General features: G+C 29.5%; 1 protein-coding gene across 1 annotated transcript; it reads left to right on the forward strand.

Annotated features, from left to right (window-relative positions):
- The first annotated feature begins 472 nt into the window (after positions 1-472).
- LOC124362765 (clavesin-1-like) lies at positions 473-17496 on the forward strand. Its single transcript, XM_046817532.1, has 6 exons — positions 473-622; positions 2985-3146; positions 5618-5822; positions 7466-7802; positions 8197-8351; positions 10315-17496. The coding sequence occupies exons 2-6, from the start codon at positions 3002-3004 to the stop codon at positions 10346-10348; spliced, it is 876 nt and encodes a 291-aa protein (XP_046673488.1). The 5' UTR covers positions 473-622; positions 2985-3001; the 3' UTR covers positions 10349-17496.
- Positions 17497-21607: the final 4111 nt, after the last annotated feature.

Genomic DNA, 21607 nt, shown 5'->3' on the forward strand with positions numbered 1-21607 from the left:
ATTTCATTTTCTCCTAATGAACAATTGAGGCACAGAGGAATAAAATAGCATTTAATTCTATGGAGGCAGGTGTTTATTTTAGCATGCCCCAGTTTCCGCGTTGCTCGCTAGTGCAGAATTGCATGCCGCAACATGTTTGCATCCTGGAAATGGTTTTTAACCCGTGGACCTTCATTTCGAGATATAAATGCCTCAACGGCACCTGGCGAGAAACATCCTCACATCTCCAAAATATCCATTACCCCAACTATAACTTGATTTCCTTAATTCCATCTGTAAAGGAAGTAACAACGTACAAAACATACACTTTAGAAACATATATGTTCATACCATTAACTTTTTACGTTATATAAATTAAATGTTTACCAACTGACTAAATAAATATTTTGTTTACATTGCAAAAAAGGGGTGCAACCACGACAAAATTTTTGTACAACGAGGCAGCACGGGTCTCTCCAACGCCTTTTAGCTAATTAAGAAAAACATGTCTAAAAGAACTGTCAGCCGTTTGTCAGATGAGTCATTCTCTACTCCAGACTCTACAGTAGAGACGTTGTTGTTGTGTAGGTATTATAGTTAGTCCTGTAAGAGTATTAGCAGTACATGTCAAATCAAGTTCAATGTAAGTAACTGTCATTTATGTCTAAATAACTAAAATGTTCAATAAACCATTTATATATTATATTGGGTGGAATATTAAGGAATAGAATATTTTATAAAAATATTGTTACCGGGCCACATTTAGTTGGTATTTCTTTTAACTCTGGATCTGGATGTTGAAATTCTAGTAATTTCGGGCACTATTTTGCTAGCTGTGCACATCATCTTTCAAACCCACTAGAATATTATTGAAGTAAAGTCGAACCCACATAATACTAGGCCTATTTTATGATTTCTTGTTTAGTACATTGCAGAGAACAGTTATCTGCAGTTTTATCTATTTTGCTTATGTAAAGTTAGAATTTTGTCAGCATTAAAAATGAAAAAGAGAAGGTAGGCTAAACTAAAAAAATTCCAAAGTAGCCTTAGAAAAAATCTTGTGTTTATTTTTCAAAATAGGCTATACAAAATTTCTCCCAAAAGGGTTTTCATGCAAAAGAAAAGAAATTACACTTTCTAAAAACTAGGCTATTTGATATTTTAGTTAAATAGTAACACTTTGCACTTTTACAAAAAAAAAACCACATTCACTTTCAAACATTTGTAGACATTATCAATACGTTTATTATATTGTGAACCTTCACTATTATATATAGGCTACCGAAATCATCATGATGAAAAGTTTGCTGTCACTTGGTACAATCACAACTCTACGATTAATAACTAAATACTAGTGACTAGTCAAAATTAGTTGTTTGACATTATAGAAATGCCTTTAACTGTATTTGTAACCTTGGATGTCTTTCCTCGGGCCAAAGAGTAGTAAACAGATAGGCTAATTGAAACTGATGTTCTTGTTCAGGAAGAAATTATGAATAAGTGATGTAGTCGACGTAAAGTGAAAGACAAAATCCTGTTATTTTGCATTTTGTCAAAGCGAGCAAACAAACGGCAAAGTAATGTTTTCTATTGCAACTTTATAATTTCAGTGTAGATACGTTTTATTATTCAATAAAAAAATATATGTTTCTTTGACTATTTAGAGGCAACTATTTTTTAACAGTTTTTGTTACCAAGGACCTTCAAAAACTATATTAGAAAGAATAGACTTTTTTTACTTACTGTGAAAGTGGCATTTAGTTATGACAAGCAATACTTGTGTTATGCCTACCATAAGGAAGCGATTTCGGTGAGAAGGCGGCAACTACAGAGTGGATATCTACTATTTGTTTTAGGCTATACTTATGTTTGTATTAGGAATATAAAAAGTTGACATTTATGAGTACTCAAGTGACCTAAGCTTGAACTATCTCGAGAGCGAGTTTTTCTTTTTCGCCAGAAGTGTGGAGGGGCACCACTGAAGCCTCCTCAGATCATGTGTCAGATTGCCCAACAGGATCTGACATTGGAAAAGATGAAGATCTGAAATGTGATTTAAGGGCGGGGAAGTACTGATTGGAAATGCCCCTGGCATCAATGCAGGCTCTCGTGCCATCTTGCACTTCTGGCCAAAAAAGAAAAACATCCCTCGAAATAGTACCCAACTTCAAACTCAGATCACATGAGTACTCATAAAGGTTATCTCTTTGCTATTACTACTAACATGTATATGATAACGTAATCTAATTCTGATTGTATCGCATAGTAACAAAAAATAGTTAAAAACAGTGTGGTCTACTTCTTGCTGACGACATCGCTTCTTTTTGGGAGGCAGAAAAACAAGAACCAATTATAAGGATACCTATGCAATTTTCACAGTAAGTCAAATAAAGTCTGTTCTTTCTAATATTGTAGTTTTTGTAGGTCCTTGTAAGAAAAACTGTATATATATATATATATATGCGATTATATATAATATGCGATTTGTATATATATAAATCGCATATTTACTTTCTACAAAAAAGCAGTGAAACAAAATATAAGTTATTTATTTGTGCCTGCTGAAAAACCCTAAACATCTGGAAAAGTAAAGTAATTACTTCAACAGATGAGTTTTATACTGTCCAAAGAGTTCTTGTTGGTATTTTACATATTTTTGACCTGTATTATAATTTAAAAAGCTGATAATCTTGAATGAAACAATAAAGGAAAGTCAAAACTACTTTTGGTAACAACAACAAAATAACTCAATTATAGAGCGTAAGGAACAACATTTCTTCTTTTTTAATTTGTCAAAATGATATAATATTAACAGTAGGTCTACTAATTAGTATTACAAAAACCTGAGACTAGCTACAATACATGTAAGTATTAAACACTGAGTGCAGTAGTGTACAAAATTTGGCTGAAGTGAGATGTTTGAACTGGTATTGTTATTTTATCTTATGACAAATTTACATGTTGTTTTTGTTATTGCTTTCAGTAGGTCTTATTTTATATTACAGGATTAAATATTACCACCATGGCTGAATACTGTGACTTTGAGTGGGCTGGCTATCGGGTACCACGTAGCCCTTCTAGTGCCCCATACACTCCAACTAAAGAATTGCCACTTGAAAAGGAAGAGGCTTTGAAAGTGCTCAAGAATAAAGTTTCTCAGCATGAAGGTAACATTTGTAATAGTAAATAATGAATTGTGAAAATCTTGATCACAATTTAATAAGATTATTGTGTATAATTTTTACTGTAGTTTAGTGTAACCTTTGATTGTAGTAGTTACACAACTAATACAATCTAGTTATACAACTAATACAATCTAGTTGCACAACTAATCAATCAAAGGTGTAATTAACAAAGTATTTTCACAAATCCTTCTCACGGGTTATCACTGTAAGAATTGAATTAAAAATCTCTTTATACATATTGAATATACATTTTGTATACATTGAATATAATCATATAAATTACTTAACCCTTCACACGCCCCTAATAAATCCATTAACTTTTCTATAACACCAAAACAAGTAAAAAATGTTTTTTTTTTTTAAGTTTAAAGTAAATATTTATTATAACTAAATTATAAAAGGTAAAACCAAAAATAAAGTATAAAACAGGGCAATTTTACTTATAATTAGTGTATTTATTGATAAAAATAAAAATGAACTATTTACAAAACTGTTTATTCCAAATAATTTTTAATTTTACTATGAAACAAGATAAATATTTCACACTAATCACAACACTACCACACAATGAAGAATAATAAAAAGATACATTGTAGGTGATTGTGACAATTGAGAAAGCAGTAATACACGCTACAGATATGTTTGGTTATGGTTCTATCGGATACACAGAACTGACGAGCAGGTACTCGGAATTAGACAAAGGGTGCTCCACTCCCCCTGCTGCAGAATGATGGTAGTTTATAATTACTTCCTTGGCAACTGCGATAAGCACGGAGCGTGCACTCTGCATTTCATAGGCCTTTTGTGAACTAAAAACTCTTCAAGAGACAATCTATAATATCGAATATAACTGTATTTGGCGTTTTGGTCAAAGTGTACCATTCTAATATATTCGTCCATAGCATGGGAAGTGTTTAATAATATACTTATAATTTAGAAGAGTTAACGGTAATAAAATACCTAATAAAATCAGTCATCATAATCACCTATGTTCCCCAATAATTGCAAGTATAGCCGTAAAATAGATTAATAATGCATATGATAAATAATAACTACAGAGATAATTAAAATACAAAACAAGTTAATAGTGTTATAAATAATTTAAAAGGAACAATGTTAAACTATGAAAATAAAACAGTAACAGCAACGGCTGTTGCTACTTTCCAGTGTTAAACTTTTAACATGTGCTAGCCATGGTCTTAGGAGAAAATAGAGTTAATAGATAAATAAATTAACAATTTAATTCCCTTACAGTATTAACGGTACTTTGGGATTATACTGACCACACCCAGACATGAATCGTTATTCGACATTTTGCTTTTACTGATTACTAGATTAGCGTAGAACAATATTTCGTCAATATAAAACAGGAATTGTCTTATCGCAAACCCTTCCCCATCCTCAGACAGAGGTCAAAGTCGAGCGGTCTAGTAGATAACGTGATTGCAGAGTCTCGCCACCCGTTCAGCTGGTGCGTCGCTTTGTTGTACTTCCGTGTTTTACCTCTACATTTCTCCAAACACAAAAATTCAACAACAACAAACATTACCAAACTAAAACTAAACTCTTTATTGAAAAAAACACTCAAAACTTGTTTTTATTCTTGATCACATTCCGCCACCCAAAATGCTAGTGCCTCCGGCCATCAGCGCAGGCTTCGACAGCACCTTTGGTGCTGCCCCGTGCTGATGTCGACGAAAGAAAAACATCCCTCGAGATAGTACCTATCAGTAAAATATCAAATTCTAGAGGGGCTGATCAGAAATATAAATTGAATTGTAATGGAAAGGCAATTATGTACAGTGCAAATCATGTGATGCCGCGCGGCCTGGCCGTAATCGGGATTCTCGAGAAAGATAAGATAACAGCGACAACAATACCGATCACAATACCTGGAAATGCTTGTAAGTTTGTAATTAAAGAGTTGTTTTTTCGTTCTATCATGTTTATTTCTATAAATTTATATTTTTGTGTTCTTCATACTGGTGTGGTCGGTATAATCCCAAAGTACCGTATTTAACTCTACCACTCATAACTCACTGCAATCATTTTTCCTTAATTAATTTATTTTTAGCTGTTAGGCTTTAGGGAAAAGTTTGTTGATAACCGAAACCTGCAGATGCCTGACCCACGAGATTACTGTATTCAAAATACCTACTTCATTTCTGGGCATCAAGTCAAGTTTTACTAAACAATGGAGTTTTCAAATTATAAACCTGAACCATTATAATTTTTATGTTTCAAGTTTATGATACAACATTATTAAGAAAAATTATGAGTATACATTTTTTTACTTATGGGTTGGATATTTTACTTAATTTTGGTAAAAGTTATCGATTTTAAAACATTGTTGGATTACATAGTTTTCTATATTATTTTGTATAACAATATGTTTTTTTTTTTTATCTGCATCACTATTTAGAAAAAGTTATTTGTACAAAATTACGTTTTAGGCTTACCAGAGATGAATGATTCATTTTTACTGAGGTTTTTACATGCTCGTAAAATGAAAGTTGAAGAAAGCTTCAAGTTGCTTTGTAACTACCATGAATACAGGAAAGAGCACCCAGCTTTGTTTGAAAACATGACATTAAATGATACTTTGATTCAACAAGCCTTGTATGATGGTTTCCCTGGGGTGTTGGCCAATAGAGACAGGTATTATAATATTTATTATCTTTACTTAGTACTAGTAGATAGATATGCATGTGTTTTGTTTTTTTTTTAATTAATAGTTACTTGGTACTTATATAGTTGGTATGTTGAAAGTAATAGGGAGCTGCTTTCCCAATTACCTGTCTATTGTTAGTTACAACATTGAATATCTCAAATAAAAGAATAATAGTTAAATTTAGGGTATTATAGATTAACACTTCATCTGCAAGTTGAAATATTCCATATCATCTTGACTATGTCAATTAACATATTAGATATAGAATAATGATAATAATAACATTGAATACTATACTGTGGAGCTCCGCCGTAGCCATTTCCTGTTACATCCTATGCCATAAAATAAGGAAGACCAAGTAAAATTATTGGTATTGTGACAAGTATTCTATAACAAAACAACCACGTAGTAGGAAACCCAATAACCCAACTAACAAAGCGAGAAGTGGAGATAAAGATGCTAGTTTGGCTTTTTGTACATTCAGTGGTTTTGATTAGGTAATCATCTCTTCTTCACATAACAATTTTATTTATTTAAGTGTATTTACATTAGCTTGGATAAAATAATCTCCAATTAACTTCATAACAATTTAGCGTATCAACTACAATCAAAACAAACGTAACAAATTTAATAACAAGGATCACTGCTGCAAATAAAATCATCATAACAAGTCATGTTTTAAATCTGTACACTTAAAATAAATAAAACTCATATTTTTGTAAAGAATTCATTCTGCAGAAAACTCTCAGTAGTGCACTATGTAAAATAAGTACAGATGTCATACTAAAATTATCAGTCTGACAACTGTGAAGGCCATGGAGAATAAAACAATGTAATGGAACTGAATACATAACTCAGCAGTTCTAGTAAACGGAAGAAACTTTTTAATTGGTAACATGGTAAGAAGATCCTTAAAAATGGTTATTAGAATTTTTGGTAATTTTCAGGAATACTAAAAGCTTGGCATCTGTACAACATTTCTTATTCCCCCCTATTAACAAAATTACTTATACAATATTAATGATAATTGTTCAGATTTAAAAAAATCTCAATACAACTCTTTTGTCCAATACCGACTCATACTGGCTAATGGAATTTTCCGATCTTGTCATTATCTAATCACTGAATGTTTATATACTGATTTGCTGCAATGTGTTATTGGCTGATTCTATATTTTAAAATCATTTGCTTTTTACTGCTTATAACACACACACACATTGGACTTGAAAATTTATAAAAAATAATAATTATAATATTGTGTGTTATGTTGTATTCTGACATACAAATATTTACTAGTACCTCCTTCATTCTAGTATTAGGTAGCTCAAACTGTCTTCTTTGCACTTTTATTTGAGTTGAAAATTTGCTTATATTACAAGATTCACTTGAAAATAAAACATTATAAATGATATGATTAATGATTGTCACATATCAGATAAACTCAGTAAACACTGAAATTTTATTATTGCCATTAGTATACAGTATTTGCACATGAAATACCAAATTCTAATTTTATTTGATGTTTTTCTTCACACGTTTGTGTTGGACTATACCAATAATTAAAGTATAGGAATTATAATTTGAAGTTAAGTTTATCTATTCTAATAACTAATCATGTGTGTTTCTACAGAAGAGGGCGTTGTGTATTGGTCTTCTTTTGTAATCATTGGGATCACTCAAACTATTCTCTAGAAGTGATTTATCGATCATTACTGTTGACACTGGACCGCTTACTGGAACACGAAGAGAATCAAGTCAATGGTTTTGTGTTTATTGTGGACTGGACAGATTTCTCATTGAGACAGTCGACAAACATCAGTCCGAGAGTGATGAAAGCCATGATCGAAGGTCTGCAAGATTGCTTTCCCGCTCGGTTTAAAGGAGTACATTTTGTAAATCAGCCTTGGTACGTTGAGGCTGTATTAATGTTTGCTAAGCCTTTCCTTAAAGAAAAAACCAAAGAGAAGGTACTTACTCAAGTTTTCATTTTGAAATAATTTTATTATAACAAAATTATTAAGTAATTAATTTCAAATATACGGACTTATAAAATAACTGTTATAAATGTGAATCCACGAACTAAATATGTTAATTCATTGATCAATTGTATCAAGACAAATGATGAGAAATTAAATTATAAAATTTACATATTTAAATGATTTTATTAAAATTGTGACAGAATATGTAATTAAGAGTTATCATTATACTAAATTATAATTGTAATGGGGCACGTATTTTTTTAATAGAAGGTAGGAAAGATAATTAGGTTTAAGTTAATTTATAATTAATGTTTTTGATTATTAACATAAATTAAATACCTAATGTAATTTTTTAAACATTTTATCACAATGTATCTTTCAGATTTTCTTGTACGGCAACAACTTGTCGGCATTACATGAAGTTTTGAATGCAGACATACTGCCGGCAGAGTTGGGAGGAGAATTGTCTACGTACAAGCCTACTCTTTGGGCTGACCAGATGATACATCCGGACACTGCACCTAAACTGTCTGACAAGTAATTATTTCCATTTCTGGTATCAGTCAGTTATAATCGGTGATACATGGTACTCTAAGAAAGCTCTTATGACTTGAAGAATTTTGTGATGTTTAACGTGTAGCCTTTTTTATTAAGAGAGTAAAATTTATGGCATGTTACAAATTATTGGGTAGTGAAAGTGTTCTACTGAAATTATTGTTTCTATTTATACAGAGATGGTTATTCCAGACAATCATGAGGGTTTCAAGGGAACCAAAGCTATAGTGATCTGTTTAAAGTATAAATGAGGATTAGTTGGAAATAGGATAGTTGTCCCTTCAACATGGGAGTATATGGGGGTAACATATATATATATATATATATAATTTCAATAAACATTGAATCACAAAAAGTACTTGCTCCACCGGGACTCGAACCCGGATCTCTCACTTGCCGGGTGAATGTGCTACCATTACATGGCACAAAGATGGAATCATTTATCCTCTATTTATTGAAACAGAAAATCTTGAAATAGATCTGACAGTCGCCAATAGGAATTGTTGAAATTGTTCAGTGTAGCATAGTCTGTCTATATAAAATGTGAGATTCTTGTGAAACTACTGCAGCATGGTGAGTTTGCAGACCTTGACTATTATGTGAAATTATGTTGAAGGGTTAATAAACTTCATAATATAGTCCAAGTACCTTCAGTCCACTTTTACCAGTTTTTATCAGTTTGCGCCATCTATAAAATATATGTCACTTGCTATGTATGGCTCTTTCAAAATTTTATTCTGAAGAAAGAAAGCAACGTTAAACTCATATCCTATGTGAAGAAACAGGTGTAAAATATATTTAGAATCAGTATTGTTCAACAGAATTTCCAAATGTCATGCTGTAGATATAGTTTAAAGAGTCCAATATACCTGGGCCATATAGCACTACACTCTTAATTTAACTGTTGATGATTCAGATATAGGAATATATCAACAAACTTGATCTCTTATGCGAATAATAAAAAATGCTGCTACCTAAAACAGAACCACCCGTCAAGCATGTTGGTAATTATTTTGTTAATAGCAGTGCTCAATGTTGCAGTCACTTGGCTTTACATTGGCATATTTTATGTAAGTTAAATTTATTAAAATAATGTAGTAATAGACATTTGTTCAATAAAAATACAACTATTTTAAATTTGGAACCTACAGGTTTAAAAAAAATTAAAATTAAAAGAATTTCTCTGTGTAGGTTGGAAAATAGAAAATAAGAATGACTGAAAATTAGGTAAGAAAAAACACAATGAGTTATGGAGCTATGAAGAACACCTTATAGACCTTGTACATGAGATTCGAAGAAAATAGGATAAGGGAAATAAATCTTTTAAGGAGTTGAAAGAAGAAAAGAGGTTGAAACATTTAAAATAAAAATTTTATTAACATACAGAGTGGGCCATAAGTCACTTGACACAACCAGTCCCTCAGTATCAATTTAACTCTAGTTGTAACCTGTCAGATGTTACAACAAAACAGTATTAGGTTATGTTTGAGTTATGTTGAAGTTAGCATCTTGTCAGAAGTGGTTTCGGTAGATTAAGTTTTCTAAATAATTAAGTAATTTAGAGAAACCAAGGGATCTGCAACAATTAAGAGAACGTATTTGAAGAATTATCTACCAAATGAATCACTGACACCATATGCGCTTCTGTGCTTAAAATATGTTACATGTTTATAGAAAATAATGGAGGACACTTTGAACATTTACTTTAGGTATGTGTATGTTATTTGGTATGACAATTACAATTATAAACATTTATATTTTTAACATATACTTAATAATAAATTAATACTTACCATCGCAATGCATTTTTGTCAAGTGACTTATGGCCCACCCTGTATGTGTAATCTATCATTATAAAATTTCTTTCGTTATGTAGCTGATTGTAATTAACAGGTTACTGGTGTGTACAATTCATTTTCTTATAATGTTTGTTTTGTTTTTCCAGAGAGTATGGGAAGATATATTCTGATGGAAATTAAAGTCTGGAACTTAGTAACACTAATGGATCTATAAAAAAAAGACAAATGTTGTTAAATGACTACTTTTGGATCTGCTGGAACTACAAGTATTAATCACAGTATAGATTTTGTAATGTGTAGGTAAATAATTTTATGATCTATTAGCTACTTGTTTTTTAACTACATATTTTAAATTGGATCTTTATACAAGTATTATGATATATACCGTCCATGTATTATGTATTTGAAATAGCTTCTGAAATAAGCTAACTCTCCATTTTATTTTCATACACTAAAATATTTTTGTGTATAAATTTTTTAGTACATGGAGTTTTAACATTAAGTAATACAAAAAGCTGGGATAGTATTATGGTGAAGTTTATAAACTAATAATTTATTTTACTTCGCTGTCATTACTATGTTATTTGAAAATAAGAATCTTGCATGTAGTAATTAGCAAAGATTGTTGATAGAAATAAGTATTATTACTTAATTCTTTTAATGTTGTCATTTTAGTTTTATTAAAATAATATTTTACAAGTTGTCTCGTACGATTACAAAATATATAAGTTTATAAAATCACTGGGGAAATAAAGAATATTCCAGTTTTGATATTTACTATATAAATATCTACTCATGCTAATGTTAACAACATTAATTACTGAAGGACTAGTTTTGTCCTATTTTACTGAATTATCTGCTTCAGTTATCAGCATAAATGTTATTTTAAAGTAGCTGAAATTAAAGTAATAATCAACACCTTAAGATAGAAATATGTAAACAAAAACATAAGATACAACTTTTGACTGTGTGTAATACTTTAATAGTTACCATTTCTGTTGTTTGCTGCTAGATAGTGCACAACCAAAACGTTTCAATCAGGAACAGATTTTAGCATTGGATGATATACGTATCTGCTTATAGACTGTTTCAAATCAAAGATGAGTATAAAATCTACTTACAAAGAGAGGTGTTAGATATATAATTTGTCACATTTATGAGATTTTCCAGTTCAGGAATTATGTAGGTTTAAGGAATTATTACGTCTACACGATCGTAAAAGTATTCTTGAAATAAATGACATTGTGGACATTACAATATCCATTACACTATCATACATGAGTATTTGAGGAAAATTGTCAGAAATAAATACATTGATTTTGCAAAATTAATTTAAAGATTATTATATTAAGAAATTGTTAATCATTTCACAAAAAGCCATGTTGCAGATTTTATTTTCAAGTAACTTAAACACTGTTTCACAAAAAAAATTTCTTTACCAATTTAATTGGGGCAGAGTGTTTTTAATATTGTACTAGAAAACTGCTGTAAAGATGAAATGAGAAATTATTGGTAATGAATTAATTAAAATGAAGCTAAAGGGATGTTTTCGGATTTGAATTAGGCTCCCAATATTTAAACATAATACCTAATTTCAATTATACCTGGAACCCTCCAAAGATGAAAAATTAACAGTGTTTTACTATTCAGATATTTATCTTTGGCAATTGGAAACAAAAATCCAAAATAAAACAAAATTTATAGTACATTATAAAATCTAGATGCATTGTTGGGTTATTCCAAAAAAATGGAAATTTTCTGTCCCCAGCTTGTTGGTAACTAGCAACCAGAGATTATGCATCGTAGTATAGATTAGTGCAGCAAATCGTACTATAAAAAACTTGAATATGTCAAACTTTGTAGGGTTCTAAGTGTGAAGGAATGTATGCTGGAAAATATTTTGCAGAACAAAAAGTCTTATTTTAATGTTGACAGTCAATATTCATACAAATTTGTCAATATGTTTTCAGAAGCACCTTGCCCATTTTACTTTAAGCAAATCTAAGTTAATTACATTTATTGTTATTAATTATTGTATTTTAATTTATAAGATAAGGTTTATCTTCAATATTTTAAAAATTTAGTTTTAAAAGTGAGGTTGTTTTGTTATGGTATGTGAGTTTCCTCAAGAATCCGAGATAAATTATAAAAACTATAAACTAGGTATAGGTGTATAAAGATGTGGAATTCATTTTCACCATCACATAGTTAAATATAGAGATCATATATCAGATTTATTAAATATAGTGTTCATGATTCATTTGTAGAAGAGTGACAAAGTATCTTTTTGGAGAAGATTTCCTTGAAATTCAATCAATCTTATGCTCTTGAACTAAAATAATCCTACATCATCAATCAAGTATAACCTGTTTTAAAAGCAATTTATGGCTTGTGAATAGATACATTGGGGCATTATATTACTTACCATACTACAATCCTTCTCTTTCGCAAAAATATTCTTATAGAGTTTTCAGTTTAAATTATAAATATGAATTTAATGGGTAAAACCACTTAATAATTTTTTAATGTATGGAATTGTTCTTAGTTATTATTCAGGAAAGTATTGTTTGTAATAATTAAAAAATAATATAGTTTTCAGTTTAAAATTGGTGAGGTTTTATTGAATAAAGAATATAAGCCATACTTTAGCTATACAGTAATATGGATTCAGTAACACTTATGGATTATGTAGAAACTACAGAATATTTGCAGTTAATATTTGTCGCTATGGTTAATTTCCTGGCTCTTCTCTTTGTGTCAATCTAAGTTTGGATTATGTAGAAACTACAGAATATTTGCAGTTAATATTTGTCGCTATGGTTAATTTCCTGGCTCTTCTCTTTGTGTCAATCTAAGTTTGGATTATGTAGAAACTACAGAATATTTGCAGTTAATATTTGTCGCTATGGTTAATTTCCTGGCTCTTCTCTTTGTGTCAATCTAAGTTTGGATTATGTAGAAACTAAAGAATATTTGCAGTTAATATTTGTCGCTATGGTTAATTTCCTGGTTCTTCTCTTTGTGTCAATCTAAGTTTGGATTATGTAGAAACTACAGAATATTTGCAGTTAATATTTGTCGCTATGGTTAATTTCCTGGTTCTTCTCTTTGTGTCAATCTAAGTTTGGATTATTTAGAAACTACAGAATATTTGCAGTTAATATTTGTCGCTATGGTTAATTTCCTGGTTCTTCTCTTTGTGTCAATCTAAGTTTGGATTATGTAGAAACTACAGAATATTTGCAGTTAATATTTGTCGCTATGGTTAATTTCCTGGCTCTTCTCTTTGTGTCAATCTAAGTTCAGAATAGTTGTTACACATTAAAGTATGTCATACTCACACTTCAAAATCAATAAAAATCCAAAATTCCATCCAGTGTAAAACTTACAAGGTTATTTGCTTTATGTACAAATAAAAAATAGATGTGGTTAACATGCAATCAGTCTTAAGTCTGAAAATGGCCTATCAAGTTTACTCTTACACTGGCAACCAACAATATAATGTCAATTTAATTAATTCTGTAGTAGCATTTGAGGTAATGTCAATCCAACTCGCCACTGACCACCACTATTTATATACCATTTCAAACCGAAAGAATTGCTGATTTCAATGGTGAAATTTGTTTTGCTGTTTTGGCAGCAGTGTTGTCCTCGTGACAACATGAAACTTTTGATCTGTACAGAACGATCGTCAACATGTAGCCATCTTGAAACGAGTTAGTTGTTTTTATGGTGCTTTTATTCCGTTATAAAAATGTATTTATTTTGCAAAATAATGTTAATTAGTTATTAAAAAGTTATTTACGGATATTTTTAAATAGACATGTAGTGTTTCGTATAGTAATTTTGTGGTTTTTATATGTGATATGTTGTAATTATAAAGCCTATTTAAATCTAGGCTAATATGCAGTGAATTGAAAGTGTTCAGGAGCTATAATGTTAGTGAAATATAATAGGTATGATTTATTATGTTGATTTATAGCTTGTTTTAGCCTCTCATTTCAATAATATCCCAAAATTTTGCTGATAGATCGTCTAACATTTGAGAACTTGTCTCAGACAACCTGGGTCTTGACAGTAACACCTAGGTTCCTTTTTATGCTTTCTGCAACTCCAAACTAAGTCAGTATTTAGTTATTGTAAAATGTGTACAAAGTCAGTGAAATATCGCCATATCAAAATTTACCTAAGTAGAAACCTTTTATTAATATAAAAACCTGTCACTTTCAAAGAAACAACATTTTTTTAATTGGTTATTAATTAATTAATTATTTTTAGTGCATACAGATTTCAGATTTGTTATATATTTGAAAAACAATTAATTGTAGGAATTTTATATTTTGTAAATTTTTAAAATAATTGTAACTAAAGTAATAAAATTAGCCTTTTAATTTCACACTCAAGCAGAATCTACAGTTGTGTGCTAGGACCTTATTAAACAGAATAAAACGAGGATTGGAACTATATAGGGTGGAAATTACTAAATAGTGTTTTAATCAATAGAAAGGATGTGACCACAAACTATCTTTTAGCTCTAGCTAAAAGTCAAGGCTTTTTAACATTTCAGCCAATGGCTCTCCCACTTACAAAAAAGGAAATGAGAGCTTGATTGAAACGTTATGCTTAGCCCATTATTAACAGCAAGTTATTACAAAAAGAAATAAAATGTATCCAATGGAAAAGTTTTTTATTCTATAGAAATGTCAAAGAAGTAAATTTGTAACAATTGCATTAGAAAGAGATGAAGATAAACATGTGGTGACATAAACATCTGTCAGAAAGTGACTAAGTAACATTGGTGATATTAGAAAATAGCCAAACATTCTTTATATGCTGGATAATCTTCATATACATATACCAAAAATGTAACTTTGTTAGTTCTAGGCAGAAGAGCTGTAGATTATTAATTATAATTTACAGTATTATTAATATTATTTTGTGATTATTATTATGTTGTTAAAAGAATAATATCATGTGTAATTTTTAAAATGAATAAAAATTTTGTCATTAAAAAAAATTGTATATGTTATATATTTGGCCAAAACGAGTTTAATTAGTTAGAATTATTACAAAATTAATAGAAAATCATTTAAATGCTTAGCTGGGATATGTTATGAACCATTAATTATGGTACCTATTACATACTTTATATAACAGAAATATGTATACAGTATTGTGATTATTATATTGAATTGCAGTAATCCAATAGTAAAGAAAGCCATGAACAATGTAAACACCAAACTCTGTGTATCCCAATGATATGTAAAGTTGTATGTTACTTCATATTATATACTTTATCGTACTACTGTTGTTACTTATTGTTAATTCATGTTATACGGTTTATTATTATATGTGTTGTTCATTTAAATGTTGTTTGTAAAGTACAGCCACTGCTATTCTCATTACAACAGGGAAAATATTGGGAAGAGCATTAATGCATGGAAATGAACAGAAGTGAAACATTGGTATTAGAACATATTAACTCGTTTGATCCTGTACATATATCTGGACGTCAAAGATATCTGCATAAAATCCCAACGCCCGTACAAACAAACATTCACAAGTTAATTTTGTTTGTTTATGTTGTCTGTGTTTATATTGCAACTTAAAAAACTATAATTTACATAAAATGAATTCAATATGTGTATATATATATATATATATATATATATATATATTTAACAATATGATTTTACTCTCCAAATAACACATAATAAAAGAAAAGGACAATTTACAGTTTTATTACAATTTCAACACAGGCACTAAACAATAAACAACCCAAACTGACGAAGTTTTTTCCATCTGGTAATCAACAACCTACACAATGGTTGCTTTTGAAACAGATGTCTCAGGATGACTACAGACCTATGACGACTACATATGTAATCAAACAGTATTACAGATCATTGGCTTTCGTTTGGTATAAATAACATTAGTAAAATATGTTTTATGTCATTTACAGCAAAATAAAATTCATCTGTTTTCTGACTGTTTGTATTTATATAAAAAAGACATAATTTTAAAATCTGTTAAATTAAAACAAAACTCCAACATAACAACACTCAACTGACCATAATTGCTCCAGAATTGGAATTTTTCAAAGTTACTAAACTCCATCAATGCAACTGGTCAACTACCGTAAATCTTGACTTTTACAAATTATTGTCATTTTTCTTTTACTATTGTAGCCAAATAAAGAAAGGTCAGTTACGATTTATATGCGAAAACGAAAGTTCCATCTTTTCATTGATATGTGTCAGGATGCAACGAAGCCTTAAACAGTAAATCAACTCCCTGTAACTGTATAAATAAAAGATCAAGACAACCAATTATTTTATATTGTTTGATTTATTGTAAGTTTTGGTCCTGTTATCAAATATTATGTGATATGCAGTGCTCAGTGTTCATAGATTTAAAAAAACCAAATTAAAAAAGTTAATATAGTTATACATCCATTCTATTGACTATCCTAAGCTGAATTTCAGCAGCAGATGTTTATTCAATCGCATACAAAAGACAAAATGAAAGTTGTTGTTCATTCTAGATTTATATCATTAATCCTGCATAGTAAAACATAATCTTTCACAAGGAAGCTGTTATGTGCATTCCAAGTCCAATGTTTCCTCCCATGCTACACGAAAAACAAAACATAGTTATTTCAACTTCAATTTGGCATTTAAATCATTTAGTTATCTTATATAGTGTTTAAGTAATGGCCATTCAAAATTCTGATATTCATTTTCAGAGACCCTATATATAATAATACATAATATGTACAAGTTTCCCTTCAGTTTGTCTTTCTTTTTTTACCTCCAGCTTTCAGTAATTCTTTTAAATAATACTAATGTACAGAGACAATTTTAAGTGATCTGTTCATCAAACATGCTGGCTGTACTTTTACAGGTATTAATTTTATAGGGGAATGGTTAATTTTATACTGAATTAGTTTTAGTTATATTTTATAGTTCTCATATTATTTTTTTCAAAGTCAATATCCCTCGCACAGTTCTTTTTGTTTGTTAGACTTAGTTTTGTCACAGGATGTGTTATTTGCATTTATTTGTTTTGATCTGTGAATAAAGTGTTATAATTTGTTCATTTTCTAGCATTGTTGTGATAGTCTATAAACGTTTATTATAATTTTCTTACAAATAGACTTCTTAATATACTGTGATAATATTAATCCCTTCTTCCTAGTATTTTTACTTATTAATGTTTGTAGTGCTTTTTGTTGATAGTATTCAAGTCCATTCAATACTTTTGTACTTAGTATGCCTATTGCAAAAAATATATATTTTTAAAATAAAATAAAGGTTTTACAACATAAAGAGAGCCTTTCTTTCATTCACAAAGAACTATTGTGTACGATAAGGATCTTGACCCTGAATCCCCATTCCTCCTGGTTTTGGTTATTCACTTCTACTGAGGGAGCCAGTTAGCGCGAACCACGGAATATTCGTGTATGTAGCGCCATTCCCATCACCTACCAACAACCCCCCTCACCTCACGACCAAGTACAGAATTAAAATAAAAAAGAACTGTTTACTAAAATTTTTATAATTTAACAAGTAACCTTTATTATATTGTAAAATATTTGTACTGTTCAATTACCTGTGTCTTGTTATTGAAGCTCTTCCACACCTGACATATACTCTTTAGCTTCAGATTTATCTTCGCATTCTGAATCGGTTGAATAATCTTTGTCACTGAACTCCACTCCCAAATTTATTACAAACGATTCTCTACAACTCTCGAGGGTTTCATGACTTCCAATAAACCCCTGTTCATGTTTCTTTATGTTTCCACAGTATTTCTTCCAATCTTTTACAGAAATATTTTCAAATTTTCTCTGGGTAGATTTTTAACATTACAATTTTATAAGTTACATTGTTTGCAGCAACCCATTTTTTGACATCTGTCCAGATTAGCTAGCATTAAGCTCTGGATGATAAGGAGGCAGTTTTAAAATGTCATGTCCATGTTTGTTTATTATTTTTATATGCAGGCTTGTGCCATTTATTAAGCACAAACAATTCAATTTTAAGCATGTCTTTAGTTAATGGGATATTTTTTGACAACCGTCAGGCTTGCATCTTGGCTTTATTGCTATTATAGATAGGGCTCTTTTCCATTTCAACGTTAAGATATGAAGCTTTGTCTGTGACCACTACACCAATGGTGTATCTTAAAATAACAAAATAAATTTCATGAGCTAAGAAGTAATTAGATCAATGTGCTGTTTATGCTATTGATTTACATTTTTTGTCTGCACTTCTATAATTCTTTTATATAATCTGAAAATTCAGTAATCCAAACGAGAATTATTTCCAATTTGTTTGCATGGCAGGATTCTACTGTATAAGACTAGGCATAGGAACTAATAATTTCAATTCATGTAAAAGTAGTTTCGATACGTGTTTATGTCTTTCAGGTTAGTCTGAAATATATAAGAACAACTAAACATGATTAACATATGAATATTAATAACCATATAAAAATTAATATAGGCAGAAAATTAAATGAACACTGATTTATTACAGAAGAATTTATTAATTTTTATGTAACAATAAAGTTTTAAATGTATATACATCAATTTTAAAGCTCAAGGTTTTATACAGATTTGCAGTTCAAATAGATCTTAATATTTGATTAACTGAGAAAAACAATAATATACAATAACTTTGTGTATGCATATGCATGACTATTTAGGAGAAACTGAGAAACATAGTCACGCAATTAAAAATAAGTTACTTTTACAATAATAAAAGTTTGCAATTTAACATAATGGTTTTATATATATATATATATATATATATATATATATATATATATATTTATTTATTTATTTGAACTCCTCCAATTACTTATTTTTTAATTTACATTAGATAGATACATTTTTTACATGCACAATTAACAAAGAGTGCAAAAACCCCAAAGGTTAAAACTTAACAATATTATTTAAATTATTGTATATAAGGATGTTCATTATTTTTGTAACTTTTACTTTTTAGAACTCAAAACATAATATTTGGAAAAATAACAAAAATATCTAACAATTTATATACAAACACAAAGCCGCCTAACAGTACAAACAAACAGAGTCAGGTTATAACTAACTTAAATACTTACTTCAACTTCAATTTAAATTTATAACAAAAGTAGAGGTTCAAGCAGAAATGTTTTAACAAACACATAGAATTAAATAAATACACACACACATACATATTCATTTATACATTAACTTAATTAAATATAACTACACCTAATCATTTCTTTCAAGCCCAATTTTATATTTTTGCAGCTGTTTCTACCAGTAATTGATTCACACAATTCATTAAAAATCTTTGGCACAAAAATCTTAAGTTTTCTACTGCCATATTTGTTATTAAATATAGGGACAATATAAAAGTTACGGCTAAGACTATAATTATTTTTACAACTTTGTACTTATTATTACATAAATTATCATTAAAAATCAGGTATATACAGTTTCAATACTAGAAGAAAATCTTTCAGCTTTAAAAAAATGCTAAATCTATTTATGTAATTTAATATTTCTAGGAACAATATTTCTAAAAAATTCAATTTGCAAATGTTCCATTTTTTCAAGATGGCAAGTGGAAGCATTACCCCAGGCACTCAATCCATACCTGATAACTGAATCAAACAAGGCTCCATAACGTAAAAGTAAAACATTCTACAGCAATAAGTTGTTTAAATAGTGTAGTTTATATGAACAAATTTTAATTTTTTTACAAACATGGTCTATGTGCTTATTTTTTTTATATTTCAATCTATGGTCTTCCTGAAATATTCAAAACAATAATATAATTCGCATTAAGCAAGCAGTTATAATCATGTTGCTTAATGTTTACTGTTTTGTAATCATAAGCTGGCGAATGTGCATGCATAACTTGGGACTTGCTGCCATTGATAATCAAGCCACTGTCATAACACCATCTAACCATATTGTTGAAATCAGGCTGCATATCTCTAAATGCTCATAAATATTTTTGTGAGAGGTAACTGTTACAATATTATCATCTGCATACATCTATATTTTTTTTGCTTAGCTAGTGAGTTAACATATATATAGAATTGGTCAAAGAACACTGCCTTGAGGAACGCCTGAGTCAATTCTATGCTATCCCTATGTAAAATCCTCTATTATAACAATAATTTTCTGTTTTGTGGTCTCTTAACCAATAAAGAAATTTGTTTTTTATTCCAATTTTTCAAGCGATTCAATAGTTCTGCCATACTAAAGAACGTCATACGCTTTAGAAAAATCGATGAACGTAATAAATATTTTATTTTTTACTTCCAGTTCATTATTTAGACGATAAGAGAGATTTGAAGAATTGTTTCAGTCAGTGCTTTTATTCTTTTGAAGCCCATATTGACAATTATCTATTATTTTCTAAGTAGACAATGAGATTTTTAGATACACAATGCTCTATTATTTTATATACTACTGACAAGTTTATTATAGGGTGATAGTTTTGAAAAAGGACATGACTTCCTTCCTTGAATATAGACAATTCCAATTTTACAAGGACAACTCACCTCAAGGGGTGCATTTATTGTTTTTTAAATAATCTCTGCAAAATCTTCAGACGCTTTTACATATTTACTTCTTATACCATCTGCACTCTGGCTTTATTTCTTCAACTTGAAAATTACATTTTTTATAATCATGACGTGTGTTTGATTGTAAAGATTTGTATTAATTATTTTTCCCTCACGGTTTAAAAATCTTAAAAAAAATATATTATTGTATTGTCAAGCCTTTTAATGCTGTATTTGTGAATTAATTTCTTTATATCCTGGGTAAAAACCTTTGAAAATTCATTGGCAAACAATTCTATAGTACCAACTTTGCCAACCATAAATTTATTAATAACATTATCTATATTCAATGTTTTACTTCTCCCCATTATTTCATAAATTTCTTTCCATCTTTCTCTTGTGATACTTCATTTTTACAAAATGTGTCTTTATTTACTAAAGTAAATAAATTTCTTAAATTCTTATACTCTGCAACTAATAATAAATCACCAGGATTTCTCTTAGCCTATTTAAATAGCCTATCACATTTTGATCAATTTGATTATCAATCAATCAATCAATTCTTTATTGTCATTAAACAACATACAACATTGTAATAGACATTGTCAAATAGGAACATAAAATTTACTCTATGCTAAAAATATAAATATAAAGGCCTACAACATAAAACATATAAAATATTAGACTAGAATGGTAGGCTATGTATTGTTAAAACTTAAGGTCACTCATGTCAGCAGTTTCCCAGTCCTCAACACAATAAAAGGCTTTAATTTTTAACCAATTTTGTAAAACGTTTTTTAAAATTATGTACAGTAACATTCTTAGCAGCTAATGGTAACTTATTAAACAGTTTGACCCCAATGTAACCAT

Source organism: Homalodisca vitripennis, chromosome 5 (assembly GCF_021130785.1).
Source record: "Homalodisca vitripennis isolate AUS2020 chromosome 5, UT_GWSS_2.1, whole genome shotgun sequence".
Lineage (NCBI taxonomy): Eukaryota > Metazoa > Arthropoda > Insecta > Hemiptera > Cicadellidae > Homalodisca > Homalodisca vitripennis.